General features: G+C 48.5%; 1 protein-coding gene across 1 annotated transcript; it reads right to left on the bottom strand.

Annotated features, from left to right (window-relative positions):
- Positions 1-2195: 2195 nt before the first annotated feature.
- LOC119402492 (uncharacterized) lies at positions 2196-3032 on the bottom strand. The gene has a single exon (XM_037669642.1). The coding sequence runs from the start codon at positions 3030-3032 to the stop codon at positions 2196-2198; it is 837 nt and encodes a 278-aa protein (XP_037525570.1).
- Positions 3033-26200: the final 23168 nt, after the last annotated feature.

The raw sequence follows: 26200 nt of genomic DNA, 5'->3' as shown, positions 1-26200 counted from the left end.
CCCTGCTCGACATTTCGGTGAACACTTTCGAAACGAGGAAATTTCTTACAGTCAAACTAATAGCCTTGGACAAAAAGAAAGCACAAAATTGATCACAGGCGCTACCGGTTTACAGTGAGCTCACATTGCGAGAGGTCGCCACGATGGGGTATCACAAAACAAGCTTCTTGCAGAAAAGTCGGGCTATCCCCGAGGACGAACTATGTGACGTACACTCTTACAGTTGTTTGTTTGTATAAATAAATGGGGCATACTAGAATGACGCCTCAATTAAGCGACAGAGCGGTTGCAGCATATGAGCATTTATAAATGTAAAAAGTGTTATAACTCTTTAGAGCTGCATAAACATTTATAACTGTTTAGAGCCTCTACTGTGGGACAAAGGAAGAGATAAGTTTGCTTATTTATTTATTTATTTATTTATTTATTTATTTATTTATTTATTTATTTATTTATTTATTTATAAGTACAGCCTACATCGCCCAAGTGCGCATTATTGTAAGGGGGGGGGGTAAAAATAATCACACCCATTGTACAGTCCAAAAAAGTCAAACACATTCGCGCAGCAGCGGGTGCGCATTCACGAAAAGTACACATCTTGAAGTGACGAACGAAAAGTATCAGCGGGAAGATCGACAATACACGCATCCAACTCATTCCATTCGCGAATAGTGAAAGGAGCAAAAGAATGAGCGAAGACACCGGTAGGACAGCTGATCTCGCGAATTTTTTCGAGTGATCATTTCTGCGAATTTCGTCACAAAAATTGGAATGGAAAAACATTAATCGCAAGAATTTTCTGCGCTGCTCAAGAAGTTTCCATCCTAAGGTACTTTTAATGCAGGTAACACTGGAGTTAAGGTTGTAATTGCCACTGACAAAGCGTGCAGCGCGGTTTTGTATGCGTTCAAGTTTATAGATTAGAGTTTGACAGGCATATTCTAGGATGGGTCGTACATCTGTAACATACAAAGCTTCTTGCAGGCTTTTTGGGGCAGACTTTTAATTGCGTTTAATAAAATTTAACACACCATTGGCTTTGCCAGTTACGTAACCTATATCCTTGTTCCAAGATACATCGGCAGACAAGTATACAGCAAGGTACTTAAAATACATTGGTGTAACTTGGCTTAACTATAAAGGGATACTTTGAACTCCAAAAGACTGGCCTGATAACTAGTATCGTCTTTAAATACTTCGTTGTTGACACTGGAGCAATTTAGATATGATGCAATTTATAGCAATCAAGGAATATTTAAGCTTTAGCATTTATTGGGATATCCCCGCAGTGAGTATGAGCAACATGTGCGATGGGTAAGAATTGCGATCGATGCCTCGCCTCTACACGAAACAAAGTCGTGTATATTTTACATCAGTGAATATTTTCTAATGAATTACGTTCGTGGCTTGCGCGCCACTACCAAGATCTCATGACATGGCGCGTGCTGGGCAGTGGGACACATATTTAATTACATCGCCTCAGATTGCTCAACCGCCGGTCAATTAAGTCCCTGTACGTGGCCACACTTCGCATTTCGTCCCGACGCAGGGACAGGTGGACCTCGCTGAAGGAAATATGAGAAATCACCGCACACGACACCGGGCATTCAAGGGAACAGTCGAGCAACCGTCGGACACAGATTAGCCCACAACCAGTCAGCGTTTACGTTCGTCCCTTCAATTTCGCTACATTAGGCGATCGATGGGATGGCGCTCTGCTGCGCACTAGGCTGTTATGTTACGGCTCGTCCCAACTAGTCAATTTGCAGCTTGCACATTGCGCAGACGGATAAACATGTTCAGTACTGTCCAGTGCTAAAGGAAACACACGAATGAGCACCTTTCGTACTGCCGGCCCCTAATGGAAAGTGCATGTGGAAATATTGTTCGTGCACGGCATTCTCAGAAGGAGTCATAATTTGAAACCACCAGTTCCCTTATCCAACTCTACGCCACCATACATTTGTGAGAGATAAATCCGGACATGCCCTGCACGCACGTGTTCCTTTTAACAGTGAACCCGTGCGCACGTACCTGCGCATTCTATTCTTTTCCCCACAGTCTACAAAAGGAAACAGTTGTACGCGTGCATAAACGGGAAATTTTATTTGCTCGCGCCCCTAACAGCCGGCCTGTCCTTCCTTCATTCCGGTCGCGAGCATCAACTAAACAAGCAAGGCGGCAGCTCGTAAAATTCAACACCATTCACAGCCTGGCAAACTAGTGTAGTCGGCAACAATGGGCACCCGGAGAACTCGGCGCAGGTATTCCTGCTCGCCCGGGTCGTCCGACGCCAGCGCCACGACACGCAGACCCCGGTCGCTCCAAAGGCGCACGAAACGGCTGCTGACCAGACTCGCGTCGACCACCACGGCCGAAGCCATGGAGACGCGAGTCAGCAGGCCCCATTCGAAGCACCACGCGTAGAGCCAGTCGGCGGCCAACGCCACCAGGTGCCAGCTGAGCTTCTCGTTGCGTCGCATGGTGCACTCCCAGTCTTTGTAGGCCACAGAGCAAGGTCGCCAAGCCAGTGCCTTCACGATGTTCTTGTTGTTGCCTCCCAGAGCGAAGAGAAACATCGGACTGGAAGACACCACCAGGACACGTCCGGGCATATCGGACCACCTGCGTAACAGATAGGCGAGGAGCTTCGCATCGAGGTCATCGTGCTCCTCGACCTCCAACATGATCTTGACGCCGTAGTGAAGGCTCCCGTAGAGGTTTGCCGCCGGAGACCACTCCTCGTCGGAGAGCAGGACCCAGGAACCGGTGTCCGTGATGTTCAGACGGAGCTTGATTCCGTGGGCGCCCATCCTCTTTGTTTCCAAGATGGCCTCCGGCGCGTGCAGCGGTGGATCCCACTTTCCGGTGAAGTCCACGAATATCGGAGGCAGCCAGCCTTCGTCCTCTCTCCCGTCTCCGAGCAGCACCTCGGCGGCCAATGCATCATCGGCGGGGTGGACAAAATATAGCACGACGAGCGACAGTGCGATAAGCGCGACGACGGTCGTGCTGGCGATCTCCGACACCATGATGGCCTCGGACGAGGCTGGGCGTGCACTGTGTCCGAGGCTGCCTCACCGCACGTCGTCCCTCGCGGCCTAACCCTCTTGCTTTTTTGTTTCTTCTTCGGGAATGGCGCGCCCCGAGGGATTGACTGCGAGACGACTGAGGAAGCCGTTGTTCAGAATGGCGGCGACGCCTGAAGGACTTTCTTCTTGTTCTTCTTCTAGCCCTCATAGTACGTGCACACTGAGAGTAGCAGTGAAATGTTGAAGTTACAATGATAAGTCAATAGTAAAATACCAAACTGTGCCTGCCCTAAAATACCTTTTGGTCTTTACGCCGCCGTCGTTCTTAATTTTTAAATGCTGTCCTTCATCTGCCCGCCTGTTGGCCTGCCTCCTAAGTTGCCACTTGTAGTTCGGAATCATCATCAACATCGCATTACTCTAAATATGCAATGGAAGGTTTTAATGTGAAGCTTCCATCCCATGGGCATTTAGGCGGCATATCAGAAATTTTTGCTTTGACTGCTGCATTATAATCCTTTAAATAGATCCCGAAACGGTTCTTACGTTTTGTACAAACGCATTGAGCCGGTAAATAACGTCTTAAAGGGACACTAAAGGCAAATATTAAGTCGACGTTGATTGTTGAAATAGCGGTACAGAAACCTCGTAGTGCTACTTTTATGCCAAGGGAGTGCTTATTTTGAAATAAAATCACGTTTTAGTGGTCAGCATCGCGTTAGCGCACTTCAAATCACCCACCTGAAAGCGGTATTTCACACGTCACTGTTGCCGTGCCCAACGTTGCCCGCCTTTACTGCGTGGCAGCGTGCACTGGCGGCGTGCACTAAAGTCACTGGAACGGGAAAAGTACCGCGACCGTACTGCTCGCCACCATATTTGGTCCAGCGCGGCCGAAGCTGCGGCGGCGCGGTCTTGTTTTCACGCGGAGTAACGCATGTTTTACGCATTGCGTGCGCTTTTGCAGCCCCGAATGAAGCATACCATTGCTCTCTAACTGATTAGGAAACAAATAGCGGCAGTTTTCACTTGCCTACACGCGCACGCACGCGTACTAACGCGATAAAGAAATGCGAACTGCGCGGCATTTACGCGCTCGGCTGTCGGCATTAATTAAATGCGAAGCATTTCTCAGCAAACTTCTGCGTCTTTGAACGCATCTATCTATCTATCTATCTATCTATCTATCTATCTATCTATCTATCTATCTATCTATCTATCTATCTATCTATCTATCTATCTATCTATCTATCTATCTATCTATCTATCTATCTAGCCGCCTTGACTTTGTGCTCTCATGGCCATTTCGTTAATGGGATGTACACCGAATTTATTATGGCATAACATGACTGCATGAGGAATATAAATTAGAGGCGATAACATGAAAATAATTCGCGATTGTTTAATCGCGATTGTTTAATGAAATGTATATATACCAAAACTGATATGACGAGATATTTCTGTATGACGAACGTTAGTGACAGGTGTTAACATGTAAATCATGCCTTATGCGTGCCATTATTTTCGTGTTACCATTTGGTATTTATGTTCGTCATACAGTCAGGTCATGCAATACCAATCTGTAGCGGTCAGCTTTCATGACACGCTTATCGTTATATGTGAGCCCAAAGGCGTCAAGTTTACGCCAAACTTAACTAAGAGCTGCCCGGGAATGTTGTTGTGCATGAACCTACTGCGGCAACCACGCGAAACAAGCTGCACTAGTGCAGGGGAGACGCGAACATTCCCCGAAACAACATTCGCGAATACTCAATGAAACGCTTGCCTCCCAAAGGCGGGTATCAGTCGTGGGAACAAATTTTTTCCGCCGTATTTCGTGCAGCCACACAGCCCGTCGCTTTGCATCTTGTTTTCCCGCTGGGAATAGCAAAGAGGGCTTTGCCCGTTTCCCGCCGGTCGCTGCACGCAAAAGCGCAGCACCCAGGCATTCTTCGATACCTTGACAGTCTTGCGATGAAGTGTCAAAACGATGTGGGATATCGTAATGCTGCTGCATGCTTTTCTGAAGCTATAAAAATAATCGCCCTCCAAAGCGCTGTGCGTCGGCGGCCGGGAGACACTAGCGACGCGAACGAGCTGGACCATTTGTGTGGCGAAGCCGCGGAAAGGGCACGGCGGCGAAGAGAAATGCGGTACTTTTCCCGTTATAGTGACTTTAGCGCGCACCATTCGGGCATCCGGCAACATCACATGCATGCGGTATTTTTGTCGAACTTTCTGTCAGAGCGGCTTTCACGAGCGTGCAAAACACACGCGGCAGTACGCGATATCAAAACTACCACTGAGACGCGACCGCGTGAGCGAAGCAAGGCGCCGGGCGAAGCGCAGTTCGTCTTCGCCGAACCACGTGCGTCGTTCCCTATGGCAACGCCAAAGAGGTTCTTTTTTCCATGAATCAAACAGAAACGAACAAGCAGCATTTTATTACGTTTCTTGATGCACGGAAGGTTCTTTCTTTATTGCAGCTAGTTGTATTACTAGTGAATAATTGTATTCAGACTCTCCCACGTCATCGGGATCATTTTCAAGATGTCCCACTCATGGCGCTCATCGTGTGATGCATTTAGCCTAATTTCTCAGTGATTATAGGGCACTGCTGTTTATAATACTGCCGTTTTAGACGTTGTCATACATTGAGCTTTCACTCTGACATAAATTGCTATTTGCCTTTAGTGTCCCTTTAAGGATCATCTGCAGACCAATTTAAGCTCTCTGATGCAACTGTAATTTCTTACAAGACATGCGAATCGCTAAAGACCGCAGCGGAGGAGCCAAACCAGTTTTCATCTTCCCGCTTCCATTCTACGTAGCATTGTTCCACGTAGCACTGGCGACCGGATCTGATTGGATATGCCCAGTCTACGGCATTCAACCTTCGGTGCATACCGCGATCGTCGTCCGCCTGTGTTGCAACCATAGGTCGGCAAACTCACTCATGAGTCTACTCACTCACACTCACTCAGACTCATATCGAGCCATGAGTGTGAGTCTGAGTGAGCCCGGGTGAGTAATATGTTGGTGAGTTTTAGTCCAAGTGATCTTACCATTTTAGTCCAAGTGACCATAGAATGGTAAGATCTAGAATTCAACTTGACGTGAGGAAGGAACGGCAGAAACTGATACGCAGGAAGCCGATTAATGAACTAGCTCTGAGAGGGAAAGTTGAGGAATTCAGAGTTTCACTTCAGAATAGGTACGCGGCTTTAACCGAGGAAACCGACCTTAGCGTTGACGCAATGAATGATAATCTGACTAGTATCATCAAGGAGTGTGCAGTGGAAGTCGGGGGTACAGTTGTTAGACAGGACACTGGTAAGCTATCCCAAGAGACGAAAAACCTCATTAAGAAACGTCAAGCTATGAAAGCCTCAAATGCAACAGACAAAATAGAGCTGGCGGAGCTTTCGAAGTTAATCAATAGGCGTAAAGTAGCCGACATAAGAAAGTATAATATGGAGAGAATTGAGCATGCTCTAAAGAACGGAAGAAGCCTCAAAGCTATGAAGACAAAACTGTGCATAGGCAAAATGCAGATGTATGCATTAAGGGATAAGGAAGGCAAGGTCACAAACAATATGGATAGAATAGTTGAGGTAGCGGAAGAGTTCTACAGAGATCTGTACAGCAGCCGAGCCATTCAGGATGATAACGTAAGAAGGAGTAATAGCGCAGAGGAATCTGACATCCCACCAGTATTGACAGGAGAAGTAAAGAAAGCCCTAAAGGCAGGGGCGTAGGCAGAAATTTTTTTCGGGGGGGGGCACCTCGTTGATCTGTAGTGGGGACGAGCAGGCAGATGTGGTCGAGTGTCATTTTCTGCTCTGTATGCTATGGCAAAAAAAAATTTCGGGGGGGGGGGGGGCACGGGCCCGGGTGTGCCCTAACGTGGCTACGCCCATGCCTAAAGGGAATGCAAAGAGGCAAAGCAGCTGGTGAGGATCAGGTAACATCAGACCTGTTGAAAGACGGTGGAGAGATTATGTTAGAGAAACTGGCCACCCTGTATACGAAGTGCCTCTCGACGGGGAGGATACCAGAATCTTGGAAGAATGCCAACATCATCTTGATCCATAAGAAAGGGGACGTCAAAGACCTGAAAAATTACAGGCCCATAAGCTTACTGTCGGTTGTCTACAAGCTATTTACAAAAGTAATTGCTAACAGAATTAATACGACATTGGATTTCAATCAACCAAGGGACCAGGCAGGATTTCGTACAGGATTCTCAACAATAGACCATATTCATACTATCAATCAGGTGATAGAGAAATGCGCGGAATACAACCAATCCCTATACATAGCCTTCATAGATTACGAGAAGGCATTTGATTCGGTGGAGACATCAGCAGTCATGCAGGCACTGCGGAATCAAGGCATCGACGAAGCCTATATAAACATAATGGAAGAAATCTACAGCGGATCCACAGCCACTATAGTCCTCCATAAAGAAAGCGACAGAATCCCAATAAAGAAGGGCGTACGGCAGGGAGACACGATCTCTCCAATGTTATTCACCGCGTGTTTACAGGAGGTTTTCAGGGCCCTAGATTGGGAAGAGCTAGGGATAAGAGTTAATGGAGAGTATCTCAGTAACCTACGATTCGCTGATGACATTGCATTGATGAGTAACGCGGGAGACGAATTGCAGCTCATGATTACTGAACTGGATACGGAAAGTAGAAGAGTAGGTCTGAAAATTAATATGCATAAAACTAAAGTAATGTGGAACAATCTTGGTAGAGAACAGCGCTTTGCGATAGGTGGCGAGACACTGGAAGTTGTAAAGGAGTACGTCTACTTAGGACAGGTAGTAACCGCGGAGCCGAACCATGCGAGTGAAATAACTAGAAGAATAAGGATGGGTTGGGGCTCATTCGGCAAGCATTATCAAATCATGAATGGTAATCTACCACTATCCCTCAAGAGGAAGGTATATAACAGCTGCATCTTACCGGTACTTACCTACGGAGCAGAAACCTGGAGACTTACAAAGAGGGTTCAACTTAAATTGAGGACGACCCAGCGAGCGATGGAAAGGAAAATGATAGGTGTAACCTTAAGAGACAGGAAGAGAGCAGAGTGGGTCAGGGAACAAACGGGGGTTAATGACATCATAGTTGAAATCAAGAAGAAGAAATGGATATGGGCCGGGCACGTAGCACGTCGGCAGGATAACCGGTGGTCATTAAGGGTAACTGACTGGATTCCAAGAGATGGCAAACGCGTGAGGGGGAGACAGAAAATTAGGTGGGTAGATGAGATTAAGAAGTTTGCAGGTATTACGTGGCAGCAGAAAGCACAGGACCGGGTTGATTGGCGGAACATGGGAGAGGCCTTTGCCCTGCAGTGGGCGTAGACAGGATGATGATGAGTCCAAGTGAGTACGGTTGAGGAAAATTTTAGTGAGTCTGAGTCCGAGTGAGTCCGGTTGAAGAAAATTTTGGTGAGTCAGTTCGAGTGAGCCCAAAGCGCAAAATATATTTCTTGAGTGAGTCTGAGTGCGCTCCACACTTTTCTGCCGACCTATGGTGCCATCTATTCAACTTCAGCATTACTATCAGCCTCCAGTCGCCTCACGTTTATACCCCCGTCGATTCACACGTACTTCAAAATACGCCATTTGAATATTTATTGATCAGAGGTGTGATTTACGGAGTGGGGGGAGGGCAGGTGCCGTGACTTCCCCCTCCCCTCCCCGCAAACTCTTTCATAGCAAAAATATCTAGTGTGAGTCATCTCTTTCAATAAAATGTCCTCAGTGGATTGCAACCACTGATAATTCATATCAGAAGGTACGAGATCAAAAGGCGCCAAGTAGAGCACCAATTATTCGGGATATTAGTGTTAATGAACATTGACACCATAGTCGAAAGAACCAATCACACGCTGACACATGAGTCGACTCACTCAACTCAGATAGAGCCGTGAGTCCGAGTCTGAGTGAGTCCGAGTGAATAATATTTTGGTGAATTTGAGTTCGAGTGAGTCCGGCTGAGAAAAATTTCAGTGAGTCTGAGTCCGAGTGAGTCCGGTTGAGCAAAATTATGGTGAATCTGAGTCCGAGTGAGCTCTAAGGGCAAAATATATTTCATGAGTGAGTCTGAGTGAGCTCCACATTTTTTGCCGACCTATGGTTGCAACATGCTCCGCGTTGACGTGATCCGCGCGAGAGTGTTTGTCTCGATGCGTCTTTTCTCAGACACCATGAATTGCCCTAACTGCGTTGTGTGCTGCAAATCTAACGATTGGTTACTTGTAAAGCTGCGACATTGTGTAAGGATGCAAGGCAACTGACCAGCGGGGTCGCTTAATTTCGTCGCTGCAGTAAGCGTCCGGCTCATCGCTATCCGATCAACGACCGGATCCACGCGTCTGCGGCCGTGACGTCACCCGTGAAGAGACTATACATTGCCTGTATGACTTGATGATGGCGTAGCCTAAACGCTGACAAATTTTGAAAAAACCGTTTCAGAATCCAATTACGCATCTGGAAGTTCTCGACGAATCGCGACAGATGCCCGTGAAGAGTAAGTGGGTACGAGAATTGCGTCACCTGTGACCTTAGTATTACAATCTGCGCTTTCCGAAATATTAACGGCCACACTTCAGGCGCTTAACAGTTATCGAAGTTTCAAAACTGCTCTTCTAGTTAGAAATTCTCTGTCAGTGCATTATTTTGTGTTGCACGACCTTCGTTTTCTAATATGCGTTCTGATCATTTAGACGAATGAGTTCATCATTATTGTAATAACATGATATCGCGCTATCATTTCACTTCCCATAATAAAAAAAGCAGCCGGCGAAAAACAGAAGACGAAGAACACCCGTGGTCCCGTGTCGCGGTGATCGAACACTAGAAAAAGAAGAGGAAGAACACTGGAAGGATAAAAAAAATGCCCCAACCTCCCCGAAGGGAATCGTGAGGAAATGCGAATGCATTTCTTGCGCCGAGAGTACACGGCGTAGTAATTTTAATGGCGTAACTTAATGACGAGACGAGGATTTGTACCGTAACCATTTATTTACAAATTCATCAGCAGCTGTTTGTATTGTCATTGTACCTGACCACAATAATCTCAGCCTTGTGGTCGCTAAAGTGTACAGTCAAAGGGTCTTTGAGAAGCATGCGCACGTCACAGTTTCGGGTAAAGGCGAGATCAATGCAACTTCCGTGAATGGTAGTCGGACACTTGTCGGACTCGGTGGAGGCACACTGCATAGAGTACTTTGTCCGCATGTACTCCACCAACTACTCGCCGCTCTTCTTTCTCACGTCCACGTTAAAGCCAGCAACCAAGACGACGGTGTCAGATACTTTGGAGCGCACATACACACTTTCCATAGCCGCGTCCAGTTGCACGGCTACGGCGTCACGAGCGAGGTTGGGCGCGAGGTACACGGTCACCACAAAGACTCCGTACCGCTGCCGTCAGACATTCGCCTTCACCGACTTCGGCCATCGCCTTGAGAGGCGCCCAGACAGCGAACGGTCGAGAGTGAGGCGCGAGCGCACGGGAGAGTGGGGCGCAGGGAGGAGAGAGAGCGAACGGCGAGAGAAGGAGCGGCGAAGCACTGCACCTACCCTCTCCTACACTCTCTCGCACCACATGCTCCGGTTGCTAGGGGCGAGGATAAGCGCGCGCGCCCACAGCTGTTGCTATGGGAGACGGAGTAAGAGCGGAGAGATAACACCTGCCGGCGCGCGGACAACGCCGGATGCCTTACATAGCACGACTAAGAAATGCATTCGCATTTAAAAAGCTTGCCGGAGTGGTCTCCATCGCGAGATCGGCATATAAGGCGCGGTCTGAAGCAACCAATCGGAGTCACGGTCGGCGAAAACAATTCTGCACGACCAGGACCGACTATTTTACATACAGGTCGTATATCCTACGCTTGCACTTGGACTTTCGCCAGAACTGCGCCTGTCTTTTAACAGCGACGCTGTGTAAACTCGGAGAAGCCTCGTTCGTCGCGAAAAGCAATTATCCATCACCATCACCCTGTTCACCCACCATTGGTTCTGGCCATTCTCCCAATTTACTTGTCAATAATTATTAATAACGGAGCTCTCTAACATCGCAGAAGCCCCGTTAGTCGCAAACAGAAATTATCATCATGAACCAGCACACGCTAACTTCGTTTTCTTCTTCATCTTCTGCTTCGCTCCCAAACACGTGCTCCGATTTGTCATGTGTGGTATGCGAAAACTTTGATGGGCGAGAGAACGAGTGAAGAGAGAGAGAGAGAGAAAGATAGAATAAACAGAAAGAGAGAAATGCTTCGCAAAGCAAAGTTTTTTTTTTTTTTGGCAAGCCGGCAGTGAAACCCGCGTACCGACAATCCGAAGGGGAGCGTCGTAACCACTCGGCTATGCAGGCACGCTAGCAGAACAAGCATTTATGGGACCCATACACTCGAACGCAAAAGGGTTTTAAAAGGGCCTGTGGTTCATCCACTTGGGTACTAATGGGGCTGCCACAACCATTAATCCTCTTAAGGACTAACAGCACCGGGTCTAGCAGTAATTCCCCAAGCAGTTACTCATACAAGCTAAGCGTTAATCCCCACAGCTCACCTCAATGGACTAATATATCTAGTCCTCATTTACACATTACCGGGCAATTTTTAGCCCCCACAGTTGCACCTCGTCAGACAAACGGTTGGTCCACTCAAATACTCCATGCGGATGATTTTTTGTACCCAGTTCAGAAATCCCCAGGGATGATTTTGCTCGGTTACTCTACGCAAGGCTTCATACCTTTATCGCTTATTTCTTTTTTTCCGCGGTGACCAACATATGGCGCGGAAAAGAACACATGAAAAAAATTAGTCGTGCGTGCTTCAGTGTTGCGCAGTCAGTGCGACAATGCAATACAGAAGGGAGACAATGATATGTTTTATTTTTTATATATACATATGAAGTTTCTTTCAATGAACGGCCTGCCCAGCATGGCGGGGCCGAGGGTTCAAATCAAGTGGGCGCTCCACTCACGTACAGTGATATTAACATACTACAACAGAGCTAGAGGCACCATGTACCCGCCACCACCGTCGTTCTCGCAGAGGAAGAGGTGGAACTCCGCCAACTTGAAACGCGTACCTTCCTCAACCTCCTCTGTCTGCATAAATTTCATCGAGACTGGTACGCAGACTCTTGCCCGGGCAGCTCCCCAACGGCGTTCCGTGTCACGGAGGAGTGCGCCGCAAAATTATTCCCTCGCCTCCCAATCACCCTGCGCCCCACCACAGACCTGTGGAACGATTCCCTCTGCGATGGGCCCCCAGATGTCCACCAAGCCTTGGTCAACGGGCCCGTGCCCTCGCCGAGATCATCCTAGGGAGGAGATCATCCTAGAAGGAGATCGCCGAAGCGAGCGAGCGGGGAACGCAAGCCCAGAAACACGCCTGAACATGTCCGCCCAACGACCGCGCTGGAATGCAAGTGCAGCGTTGGAGCGCCGCCACAGAGGGGTGCGTTGCGCTAACGCTCCTTGCGCGGCGATGGTACGAGCCTCACTGCCGCTCTCGATGGCCTTCTCCGCGTGACGTTGTGAGGCGGAGCGCTCTGGCATTCTCTTGTCCTGTTGGCCTTGGTGCCGCCGCGCCATTAAGGTCCGTAGATAAAAAAAGCTTGTTTTATCTACAGACCTACGCGCCATTCTTCTTCCCCCTCGTCCCTCGCCGCGCCGCTGTCCTCCTCTCCACCTCGCTATTCTGCATGATGCTGTTTTTAGCCGGGCGAAAGCTGCACACGAAATCTCTACCACGCGTTCCTCATGAGCCATATTAATTATGTCGCATCATCTCGAAATTGGTCCATACGCGAGGAGGATAAACTCGACACTTTAATGCGGAAAAGTATTAAAAGGGTGCTAGGACTCCCCATGAGTACCGGCACGAACAGGGTTATAAACCTGGGCATGCACAACACCCTCTCGGAGGTGACTGAGGCACAGCAACTAGCTCAGGTGGCGCGGCTCTCCTCCACCAAGGCTGGGCAGCGTCTCCTACAGTCGCTTGGATGTCATAATACGGGCGGTGCGGAAGAGAAGATATTTTATCACAAACAATGAGGGGTACATACGAGGTGGAACCCTTCCCGCGTAATGTACATCCGCGGTACAATGTTGGCCGGCGAAGGGCACGGGCCAAGTCTCTGCTTGACTTCGTAGCTAAATCCCCGGGAAAGGTGGCTTTCGTCGATGCGGCGCAGTATGGCCGCTCGGACAGCTTTGCGGCCGTTGTTGCTGATCGTCGCGGTCGCGTACTCAACTCAGCTTCCGTCAGGAAGGTGTCTGCCTCCGTAGCAGAGCAGGTAGCGATTGCTCTAGCGATGAATGACCCTTCGCGTCCTGAGATATTCACCGACTCTAGGGCTGCCCTCCGGGCCTTCGCTTCGGGTGTAGTCTCAAGAGAGGCTGCCGCTATTCTCAGTTCGAGGGGTGTAGGAGGCTTTCACACAATTACCTGGTTCCCGGCCCACATGGGCTCAGGTGTTCATCCAGCAGTTCCCAACGTCGACGAACTTGCCCATAACCGTGCGCGAGAAATCACGTGCCGCGGCGATCCGGGCGGGTCCGGAGGCGAGTTCACGGAGATCTTCAGGGATCTACTTGGCACCTTCAACGAAGTTACGTCGCACTATCAACTGTCAAGGCATACCCCCTCCCGCATTCCAAGCTTACTAGGCCACAGTCGTCGGCTCTCCGGATGCTGCAGGCAGGTTTTTCCCAGTCTCGCAGCACGTTTAGTCACTTTGCTGAAGGCATAAATCTGGATGGCTTAGCTGTGGGGCGGATAATTACACACTCGCTCATATGCTCTGGCAGTGCCTGGCGTTACTTAGCGCAAAGTTCAGCACAGAAGAGGACTGGGAGAGGGCTCTTAAAAGCCGCGAGCTCTCAGTCCTGCTGTCGGCAGTCCAGGAGGCCTGCGAACGGGCGGAGGGCCACGGTCTTCCAGTACCGGCGTGAGCGCGGCCAGCAACTGCGGCGGATCCCCCTTCGGTGGTTGTCTGATCGGGGTTCTCCAGGACCGAATAGAGTTCGTTCATCATCATGAGAAACATAGCGAGTTTCTAACACCTCCGTTGTAATAGTATCTGCTTAAAATAATGTGTGTGTTGCTGCCACTTGGTAATTTAAACATTATGTAAGCTATATCGGTCAAGGAATATTTAAGCTTTAACATTTATTGGCATATCCCCGTAGTGAGTATGAGCCGCATTTACGATGGGTGGGGAATGTGTGATACGTAAATTGCATCCTAACACGACGCAAAGCCATGAATATTTTACATCAGTGAACGTTTTATCAAAATTAACCTCTGTGATTTTGCCTGCCCCAACCGCGATCCTCTTATAAGCCTGAGACTGCGGCGAACCACCCAAGACTGCGGTGAAACTTGCCCCCCCCCCTCCCCACCCCACCTATTGCAGTACTCTGTGGGCGCCTATGTCTGCATCCTATTCATTGACCCTCCCTTTACAAAGAGAAACAAATGTAGGCGAGTGTAAACGGGAAATTTATTTGCTCGCGCCCCTAACTGCCGACCTATCCTTCTTTCAACTTGGTAGCGAGCATCAACGAAACAAGGAGGCCGCTGATTAAATTGAGCATTATTCACGTCCTGGCAAACTACTGTAGCGGGCAACAATGGGCACCCGGAGCACTCTACGCAGGTGTTCTTGCTCGCCCGGGTCGTCCGACGCCAGCGCCAGGACACGCAGACCCCGGTCGCTCCAACGGCGCACGAAACGGCTGCTGACCAGACTCGCGTCGACCACCACGGCCGAAGCCATGGAGACGCGAGTCAGCAGGCCCCATTCAAAGCACCACGCGTAGAGCCAGTCGGCGGCCAACGCCACCAGGTGCCAGACGAGCTTCTCGTTGCGTCGCACGGTGCACTTCGCGTCCTCGTAGGCCACGGAACAAGGTCGCCAGGCCAGTGCCTTCACGATGTTCTTGTTGTTGCCTCCCAGAGCGAAGAGAAACATCGGGCTGCAAGACACCACCAGGATTCGTCCAGACATGTCTGGCCACCTTCGGAACAGAGAGGCCAGGCGGTTCGCCGCGTAGGTGCCGTGCTTTTCGATGTGCAGCATGTACCTGACGCCGTGTTGTAGGTTCTCGTGAAACTCTTCGAGCCCCCGCGGCACCTTGTCAAGAGGTACGAACCAGTCGAGAGCGGCCGGGATGTCCAGAAAGAGCACGACTCCGTGTACGCGCATCCGCTTCGTTTCCAAGATGGCCCCCTCCATCGTCTGTAGCGAAGGCTCCGACGTTCCGCTGAAGTGGACGAATATCGGAGGCAGCCAGCCCTCCTCCTCTCGCCCGTCTCCGAGGAGCACCTCGGCGGCCACTGCGTCGTCGGCGGGCTCGGCAAAATACAGCACGGCGAGCGATAGTGCGAAAAGAGCGACGGTGGCAGAGGTCACGATCTCCGACACCATGATGGCCTTCGACGGGGCAGGGGGTGCAGTGTTTCCGAGGTTACCTCACCGCACGTCGTCCCTCACGGCCTAATTCTCTTGGTTTGTTGTTCCTTCTTCGGGAATGGCGCGCCTCGAGGGATTGGCTGGGAGACGAGTGAGGAACCCGTTTTTTCAGAATGGCGGCGACGCCTGAAGGGATTTCTTCTTCTTCATCCAGGCTTCGCTGCACGTGCACACCTATTAACGAGTGGCAGTGCAGCGTTGAAGTTCCAACTATACATAGTTAAGTAAATAATGAACAGTATCGACCCTTAGTACCCTTCGAACTTTATACCTTCGTCATTCTTCATTTTTTAAGGTATTCCGTTGTTTTAGGTTTCCGCCTTCTGCCCGAACAAGTTTACTCTAAGTTGGCCCTTCGTATAGGGAACCTAAGCTCAAGTTTGCGGCGCGACGACAGCGCCACGCTGGCCGCGCTGCGGCTCTGTCGAAAAGCACGTGCGCACGCGTTCTTCTGGCGGTGCGGGTCCTTGGTGCGGGTAACTGGGGGGCCGTCAGCTCGGCACGTTGAACCGAGAGGCTTGCTGTGCGAAGCTGCGCATTTCCGCTATGGCAAGCGACCCCGCGGAAGCGCAAGCGAGGTCCGAAGTATTGCGGTTTAGTGGCCTGCCACAACAGTGCAGACAACACGAAGGCACATGATTCACGTGTGAAACTGTATCGGTTCCCGGGCGTGTCGCACGAGAAATAAAGGCGGCAAGCGTGGATAGCTGTCAGCGCTGTCTCGCCTTCTATTTTGGCTGTCTGAGTTCATCGCTTTCGTTCGTTTCGACTACCTGAATCGGTAAGTAACGCGGCGCATGCACGCAGCGACTACAGTAATGATTACTCGCTGTCTTCTCGCATTGTGAAAGTCCAGTTACGGTTGTAGGTGAAGCAACTTTGTGTTTTGACTCCCCGTGTTCGTGGAGACCTACCCGTCGTTGTTGAACGTTCACATTCGCGTTATACCGTTAGCATTGCGCGGTTGGTTGAATTCAACTGAACTCGGCACATTGTCAGAAGTTCGGCGCCTGCATTTCACGCGTCGGGAAGGCTGCTTTATCACGCCGGAACGGACGTCTGTGCATTTTCAGCAAGCTTTGACATCGTTCTGCAGGTTTGCTTTGTTTTTGTCACTTTATTAGGGTGATATATATTTAAGCCGCTAAATATAACTGGCACTTAACACATGCTTTGCAATTGCAACCTTGAAGTAACCACCTTCTGACTTTGTGCGATTTTCTAGCCGCGTTCACGCAGCAGGTTTTATACGCCTGTCAAGTAGATATCATAAAAAGAGACTGCAAGCATGGCGCGAGAGCCGAAAAAACGAGGCGAGCAGTTCATCTTGCTTCACAGTGGTTAAAGCTCAGCTAGCTGCCTCGCGTCTTAATCGGCGGGTGATTCTCCAGCGGCACGAAGGACTTGACTCTAACCTTCTCAGGAAACAGTACCACGGCCGTACAATGTTTTTTTCGCACGCCGCAAACGTTTGCTCACGAAAGTACACGGCTGTTACTATAAGCATGCCATATCAAAACAACAATCATATGATTCGTAGTCCACACCGCAGAACATCGATAGCGTGTACGGCTTTATTTAAGAGTGCATGTGGACCATTATTCATCTTTAACATGACAGAATGAGACTTACCTCGAGGTATACGTCCTACACGGTGTAATCGCGACTTGGGAAATGCATTTCGCTTTGGATCGGGCGTCGTTGTCGTCGATCGTCTGCTCTTCACCGCTAGCGAGATTGACGAGCCTTTCTCCTTTTATGAAGTTCGCTTTTCGGAAGTGCCAGTTAAGCTTGAAGATCCTTTTGAAGCCACACTGCAAGCGGTAGATTGTGAGGCGCCGCAAGTGCACCGCGAGAGCTCTGCACGTGCGCACAAGCGAGCGACAACGCGGTGGAGAGAAGCGAAAACGCGAGCTGCTTACACACCAGTTTCTCTTTTTCTGCCAGAGATGGCGCTGCCTGTCAAGAGCAAATATAGCCGCAAGAGTCGAGGAAAAAGTAGACGAACTACCAGGTAAAGACTGGAAGTATAGTGAGCTGCTACATATAATCACAAAAGAAATGGAAAAGGAGAAGAAAACTATTTGTTGGAAAGGAAAGAGAAAGCCAAAAAGTTGGTGGAACAAAGAAATGTGGGAGGCGATCGAGAAGCGACGTGAGGCATCACGGGAGCACAGACAAGCAAAAAAGGAGAAGCGGCCACAGGACGAAGTCAACCAAATATGGGAAATGTATTTAGAGCAAAAATCCATTGTGCAGAAATTAGTCGAGGCAAAAATTAAAGGTGAAAGTGAACGCTGGATGACAGAGATTCGCGAAAAGAAGAAGGCCGCGCCTAGGACATTTTGGAGCCACCTAAAAGCGCTGGGTAGAAAGTCTGTCACAATGCAACAACATATGGTAGATGAAGGAGGAAATCAATTGGAAGGGTATGAAGCGCTAGGTTACATCCGAAAGATAACAGCCGATTCGTTTAAAAAGGTCGCCCAGGGGATTCCCCCGATGAGTAAAAGTACGCAAAGGTGCAACCGACGAAGATGTAGTACTAGAGAATTTCAATTGGAAGAAAGCCGAAGGAAAAATTCCTAAGCGCACTACACTGGGCTTAGATGGGGTTCCCGTCAGCCTCATTAACGAACTCGGACATAACACTAAAGAAGCACTGCTGAAAGCCGTAGAAAAGTGCTTACAGGAGAGGGAAATACCAGACAGTTGGCGAAAAAGTAGAATGAACTTAATCTATAAAGGCAGGGGAGAAAAGGATAACATTCGCTCGTATAGACCGCTAACCATTACATCGGTGCTATACAGGTTGGCGATGCAGGCAGTAAAATTAAAAATAGAAGCGTGGGTAGAACAAAATGATATTCTGGGAGAACTTCAAAATGGATTTCGAATCGACAGGCGGTTAGACGATAATCTGTTTGTTCTTACCCAGTGTACAGGAATATCGAAAATAGAAAACAGGCCCTTATACGTAGCTTATCTAGATATTACCGGGGCATATGACAACGTTAATCAGGAAATTTTGTGGGATATACTGGAAGAAGTGGGCATAGGTGACGACTGTATACAGCTTTTTAGGGAAATATACCGAGAAAATACAGTTTGTATAGAATGGGAAGGAATAAGTAGCAAGGACAGCGTTGAAATTAGCAAGGGGCTGAGACAGGGATGCCCTTTGTCCCCGCTGTTATTCATGCTGTACATGGCGAGGATGGAAAAAGCGCTAGAAGGTAGCAACATTGGATTTAATTTGTCACACAAACAGGTCGGCACGATGGTTGAGCAGAAGCTTCCAGGTCTATTTTATGATGATGATATTGTCTTATTTGCGGGCAGTCAAGATGATATACAGCGACTGGCAGATATATGCGGAAGGGAATGTGAGGCTCTAGGACTAGGATTTAGTGCAACAAAATGTGGATTGATGGTATTCAATGATCACGAAGACCATGCGGTCTTTATACAGGGCCAAAAAATGCCGAGGGTAAGCGAGTACAAGTACCTCGGAGTATGGGTAAATGAGGGGGATAGATATATGGAGGTACAAGAGAAAGCATCGGTAGCAAAGGGAAAGAGGAATGCTGCAATTATGAAGCACAGAGCTTTATGGGGGTACAATAGGTACGAGGTGCTTCGAGGGCTGTGGAAGGGTGTGATGGTCCCGGGGCTTACATTTGGGAACTCAGTGGTGTGCATGAAGTCAGAGGTACAATCAGGAATGGATGTAAATCAAAGGACGGTGGGCGCTCACGGGAAGACGACAAATGAGGCTGTAAAGGGTGATATGGGATGGACAAGCTTTGAAGTAAGGGAAGCTCAGAGCAAAATGAGATTCGAAGAGAGGCTGAGGAAAATGAAGAAGAGTAGATGGGCAGAGAAGATTTTCAGGTATTTGTATAGAAAAAGCGTTGACACGCACTGGAGAAAAAGAACTAGGAGGCTCACCAGTAAATATACGGCTAACAGTGCGGGCGATATGGCAACAAGGAGCATTAAGCGGAAGGTCAGAGAGGCGGAGAGGACTTATTGGATGACAGCGATGGAAAAGAAGCCGGCTCTGAGTAACTACCGAAAAGGAAAAAACGAAATAAGGAGGGAAAGGTTTTATGATAATTCAAGGGGAAGCGCTTTACTGTTTGAAGCAAGGTCGGGCTGCCTTAGAACGCGTAGTTATAAAGCGAGATTCAGTAACGAAGAAGAACAATGTACATGCTGCGGGGGAACTAAGGAAACGATGGAACATGTACTGATTGAATGTGGCGATATTCACCCAGGTATACGTGTGGGCACGAGTCTACATGAAGCCTTGGGTTTTAGGGACAACAATGGAAAGCTGAACACGTCCGCGATAGAAATAAGTAAGAGACGGTTAGAGTATTGGTGGCAGAAAAGTAGAGACAAAGAACAAAAATAAATAATGGGGGAAAAATAAGGTCATTCTGCCTTAAGAGGCAGAGAGATAGACCGTGAATTTATATTTTTTTTGCTATAATAACATAGATTTAATCAATGTAGATAAGGTATTAGGCCAACATGAAACAAGGAAGCTTTTTTTATTTTTTTTATTCAAGCCTGGTGGCAGACACCGCCCCGTTATAAAGGGGACGCTCATAGCATCCATCCATCCAGCAGCGCCGCTACGCGTTGCTTGGGAAGCCTATTGGCCGCGAGATCGAGCGGAGTCGCCACCTGGCGACTCCTGACTGAACTGCGCCTAGTGTGGATTGCTCCTTGCGTCGTCTGCTAGCCACGTTGTGTTTGCATGTGCGCGTACGTCATGCAGGACCTCAAAAGGCGGTTTGTTTTGTGCGTTAGTGCAACTTTCATCACTCGTAGGTAAGCCTAACACGATGTAAAGCAGCATTTGGCCTTGGTCGGCTGTATATGTACTGTAATAGGATCAGCGAGTGCCCTTGTCGGGAGTGCTGTGTGTGGTCGTCGTACCCTCCGTTCGCGAGTCATATCATTGTAGGTGCCGCTCTGTGGTTCCAGCCATAGGTCGGCAAACTCACTCACGAGTCGACTCACTCAGACTCACTCACACTCATATCGAGATGTGAGTCTGAGTCTGAGTGAGTCCGGGTGAGTAAAGTTTTTGTTAGTCTGAGTCCGAGTGAGTTCGGTTGGGAAACAATTTGGTGAGTCTGAGTCCGAGTGAGTCTGGTTGAGAAAAATTTTGGTGAGTCTGAGTCCGAGTGAGCCCTAAGGGCAAAATATATTGCATGAGTGAGTTTGAGTGAGCTCCACATTTTTTGCCGCCCTATGGTCCTATCTACTCAACTTTAGCATTACTATCATACGTCAGTTCAATATTTTTGATCAGAGGCGTGAGTTGAGGAGGGAGAGGGGGAGGAGGTGCCTTGACCTCTCCTCGCAAACTTTTTCACGGGAAGTTACTGATAAAAATATCTCGTGCAGTGGCGGATCCAGGGGGGGGGCGATTGGGCGATCGCCCCCCCCAAAGCTATAAGCCAACCCCCCCCCCCCCGCTTTTCACCTCACCGAAGGCCATTTTTTAGAACGTAGAATTTTTTCAGGTGGTCGCTGTGTCCATCCCAATCCGAGACTAGGGAAGCACCCCTCACACAGCCCAGCGCTTTTGTTAAGAGCGAAACAGGCTTTCTAGAAAAGATTTCTTCTGCGTCCTGCATCTTTCAAATAGGCACCGACGAGCACAAGCCTCAACTATTTTGCTAAAGCAACTGCTGCCTTTATGGAAGCGAGCTAAAGTTTCCTCCCCACTCCCAGGGCCATCAGCTCTTCAGCAAAGCGAGGGGTCTTCAAATTCTCCCATCTTTTTCTCAGAGACAGGAGTCTGTTCTGTGTCATTCAAACTGGCATCTTTCGTCCCACCACGGCCGGGCTAGACTGCACGTGCGCGCTTGAGCGCGCACGTGCAGTCTAGCCCGGCCGTGGTCCCACAAAGCGTGCAGAACAAGTTACCCTTTAGTCAACCTTCAGCGGCTGGTCAAAAAAAAAAAAAAGAAGGAAGGCAGGCAGTGGTGCTGTGAATTATATTCGCCGAAGTACCGAGCAAGCCTCCGAGAGCACGTGCGCGGGGTATAATCGAGCGCGACTCCGAAAGCTCCGTTTGACCGTCCTTAGGCTGCGGAGATAGAAAGGGCATTTTCTGGCAACACGACCGGCCAGAAAAAAAAGGCAATGGGGAGGAGGGGGCGGGGTAACAAAGGGAGGCTTACTCCGAAACTACGTTCAAGGAATACTAGAGCTCGCCGTTGTGGGAATACTCATTTATCGAGCAGGTGGCCTGCCCTTCCCTCTTTCACCCTCCTCTTACCAACAACACTGATACGTGTTCCCCAATGTTTAGCGGAAATATGCGAAATTTTAGATAATGAAATGGCACTGAGCAATGCAACTGAGAACAAAAATAATGAGCATTTGGTTACTAACGTGAAGTTTTAAAGTTGGGCAACGCCCCTCTCCCCCCCCCCCCCCAACAACCAACCGCCCCCCCCAAAGCAAGCGCCTGGATCCGCCCCTGATCTCGTGTGAGTCATGACTTTCAATAAAAAGGTATTTATTGAACTGCAAACTCAGATAACTCGTATTTGAAAGTACGAGATCAAAAGGTGCTAAGTAGCGCACGGATTATGCGAGATATTGGCGTTAAAGAGCATTGACATTATGGTAGAAAAAGGATAATTAAATGCTAATGGACTCACGAGTCGACTCATTCAGACTCACTCAGACTCAGATCGAGCCGTGAGTCTGAGTCTGAGTGAGTTCGAGTGAATAAAATTTTGGTGAGTGTGAGTCCAAGTGAGTCCGGTTGAGAAAAATTATAGTGAGTCTGAGTCCGAGTGAGTCCAGATGAGGAAAAGTTTGGTGAGTCTGAGTCCGAGTGAGCCCTGACGGTACGATATATTTCGTGAGTGAGTCTGAGTGAGCTCCACATTTTTTGCCGACCTATGGTTCCAGCGCATTGCAAAGTGCACTTCGCGTTGTCCTAAAGCATTAAATCTCATGTGAATATAGCCTTTTATAGGCTCGGTGGTAAAAAAAAAGGCTCTCATGCACTTCCGCGTTGTGGTTAGATGTATAACTTCGGGACTGTCGTTCATAGGTTACGCGACGAGCTTGAGTTGTGTATAGTCCTGGTCCCACAGCACAGAAATATTTCTGTCAAGTCACGTCCGACACTTCGGTACTTAAATTGTTCCCTAAAAATAACAGAAAATAGAATGACACGGAAACCGCAAAACTGAGTTGCCTAGCGCAATTTTAACTTGTGGCGAAATTTATACAAAGACACCCGTGTATTTAGATTAAGGTACGCGTTAAAGACTTCACATTTATGTCGTAATAATTTGACGCGAAGCCGGATCTCTTTTTCTTTACATTATCTTGAGCGTTTGTGTTGCGTTGTAATAGACTGACGGAAAGCAACGGACTTTATCCGTGTGAAAACACGTACTTTGGTCCTGTGAAATAACCGGGCCTTTGTTCCATCACTGTCGTGCAAGTAATCAATCGAAGATAGTTCCGTGCTGTACAGTTACCTTTGTGTATTGTTACTAGAATGAAAACAAGCATGTGTGTGTTAAACGCTTCTGTAGCGCTAAAGCGCTGTCAACCACATAGCGTTCCTCAGTAAACCTATCAACCGTCCTACATTGGAGAACTGAATAAGAAATGCGGATGAATATTTGAACACGTAGTGTACAAAGTGCTATTTGAAATCATCGTGCAGGAATACGGGCTTTCTTTTTTGTTGCGGGGTATCCAGATCAACAAGAAGTAAATACTTAATTAGGTCCCTTTACAGCAGTGCGTAGTAGATAGAACACAAGTTGAAGATGTACAAATAAAACAAGAAAACGTCATCCATTGCGAAAACGTCGACTGTTGCCGAAGGCGAGCGACCCCGTTCGTTGGCAGAATGCGCTTCTCTCACAAGTAATAGTAACGTTCGGCGCGCTTCGTGCAGTAATTCGGAAATGAAGAGCGCACATATTACCAGAAAGCTGCAGTCACCGCAATTTGTTTGCCGGAAATCGGGTCCAATCGCTCACAACGAAGCGCTGTTGTGTGCGTTTGTATACGCGCCGACAACCGCCTATCCACACTAGCGCGGCGACGCTGCTGCCACCTCTAGCCCGATCTCGCGGCGAATACTGGTATCATCAGCACCGCATTACCCCAAGTGTGCGCAGATGAATATTTAGACTGAGGCTTCTATCATATATGCGTTTAGGTAGCCTATTGCAAATGTTCGCTTTGACTGCTGCATTAGAGCGTTTAATGCATTTGCAAGGTGATGACGAATCGCGAAAGATGAGTGTGAAGAGAAAGTGTCCGCGGGTATTGTGTTACCTGTGAGCTTGGTCATGCAGACTACCTTTTCTCAACTACTGACAAGCATTATTCAGGCTATGGTAGCTAGGGGGGAAGTGTGACGGGCGAGAGCGGAGGGCTGTACGAATTCCCAATGAAAGATGGCGGTCACACCAGGTGGCGCTACCTGCGCCGTAGGTGCTTGCGGCGGCATTTGCCTGCTTTGCGTATGGCCGCTAGACGTTCGTTTCACTTGTTTCTAATAATCGCTTATACCTCGCGCCCGTGCTGTTAAAGGCACTACGTGTTTGTTTCGCTAAGAAGCATGTGTTGAGGTTCATATCGATGTTAAGCAAGAGGGGAAAAAAAAAGAAAACCAAGAATGCTTTTAAATCAGGCCGAACTGGCGTGCCTCCAGGTTTTCATATTTAAATGTTTCTTAATATCGATCGGTTTGCTTTGGCATGTTTAATCTGCAACAGTGTGCAAAAACTGGGCTAGTTGGTTGATTTTCATGGTAAAAGCAGCGCAAAAAGACGGCAACGCGAGAAGAAGAACGACACAGGACAGGCGCTGAACTGTTCAGCGCTGGTCTTGTGTCGTTGCTATTATCGTGTTCCTTTTGCACTGCTTTTACCATATTTATAGGCTGCTTCAGTTGAACTAAACCACTTGCTCGGCTGCATAGCTCAGCTGACTTTAAAGTGTTTTTTCCTCTTGGTGAAATGTAAACTGTTTACAATCGTTCATAGCGTGTATATTGGCTGCAGTGCAGTGCGGTTTTTTTCTCTCTTAGTCGGCACCCACCTTCCCCCTTCATTTCCTCTGCATTGTAGGGGGTTCTCTTGAGCGCGAAATGTTCAAAGCATTTACATTTTCCGGCTCCTTTCCTTGAGAAATTTGAAGTGGGGATCGGAATGCTGCAGCTGGAGTCTCTTTGATACTGAACATTTTATCTTATTATTTTAGCGATAGTTCTATCTGTACAAGGACTAATGATTTCTGTTAACTTGCGGCTTTACATGCATACTAAATACACGCAAGGGAAATGGTAAAGCATGCATACTTATCACACATTTGTCATCCCATACATTTGTTATCACATACTTCCCCATCACGTCAAGAGGTCAAATTACTTGACCCTCCTCAACTTCAAGTGGTTTTGGCGCTCCCTTTGGACACTCCTGTCTGCTTTTATTTTTTTTTTTTTTTGGTAAAGTACTTCGGTGCGTCCGGGAACACCGTTGGCACAGCGTCTTCTGACAAACGCGGGCTATCTCAACAACATGCATCACCGTTTATAATGTGTTGGTATATCCTTTCGATGAAACTCACGTTGAAGTGCCGCTCGCAAACAACGCTGTCCCTCGTCAGCTCTTTGTCAGTCCGCTTAATATTTCGAGCTCATTGCTCTCGCCTCGAGAGATCCTACGGGGCTTTAAAGACCGAAAGCTCCTCCGAGCACGATCTACACCCGCCTTTACAGCCAGGGACGAAGCATATGTACTTGCACGATTTGACGGCATGGTTCGCAGAACACGTGGGTAAACAAACAACGACAGCGAAGGCGAGGCATCCGAACAAGGTGACGGCACAGCACAGAGAGAACGAACGAGCCTAAGCAAGCGCGGCGAGCACCTACTACTACAACAGCGCCCCTTGCGGCGGCCAGAACTTTCATTGCGTTCCGCGCATCCCTCTCCCACGGCGGGGATGCAGCGCCCGTCACACTTCCCCCTCTAGCCACCATATTCAGGCTGACTGCTCCGCCGCGTTTCTTCCTTGGCCAGGTAGCGGGCGGCTATCCGCTGCCCGCTCCTGGCCGACCGGCTCTGGGCTGTCTAGCAGGCCCGCGAAGCGGCCGACAGGCTTGGCCTGGCGGTCCCGGCGTGGGAGTCGCCCGCTGCACGCTAGATGAGCGTCCAGCAGGACCCCAGTAACGTTCTTGTTTCGATAAATAATTAGATAAATAAATAAATAAATAAATAAATAAATAAATAAATAAATAAATAAATTATTACTTTAGACTAAACTATCATCGAATTTTCATGGCAGTTCTTCTATTGAGCGATTCTATGTGAGTGCATCATTTTGCAATGCAGGAATTAATTTTCTAATATTCTTCTTTCTAATATTCATTCTTAAATAAACACACCCCATCCTAAAAACGTGCATTCTGATCATTCAGATCAATGACTCGATAATTTATAATAATAATATGTTGTGGCGCTGTCATCGCAAGTGTCATAGCAGGATCCAAAAAAAGCAGCTTCCCCCACTTAACGTCTCGAAGGCTGGTTAAACAGTGGAGATGGTGGCATCGACATGCTACCCATGGTCGGCA

This window comes from Rhipicephalus sanguineus, chromosome 8, assembly GCF_013339695.2.
Source record: "Rhipicephalus sanguineus isolate Rsan-2018 chromosome 8, BIME_Rsan_1.4, whole genome shotgun sequence".
NCBI lineage: Eukaryota > Metazoa > Arthropoda > Arachnida > Ixodida > Ixodidae > Rhipicephalus > Rhipicephalus sanguineus.
This window is presented reverse-complemented; position numbering and strand designations above follow the sequence as displayed.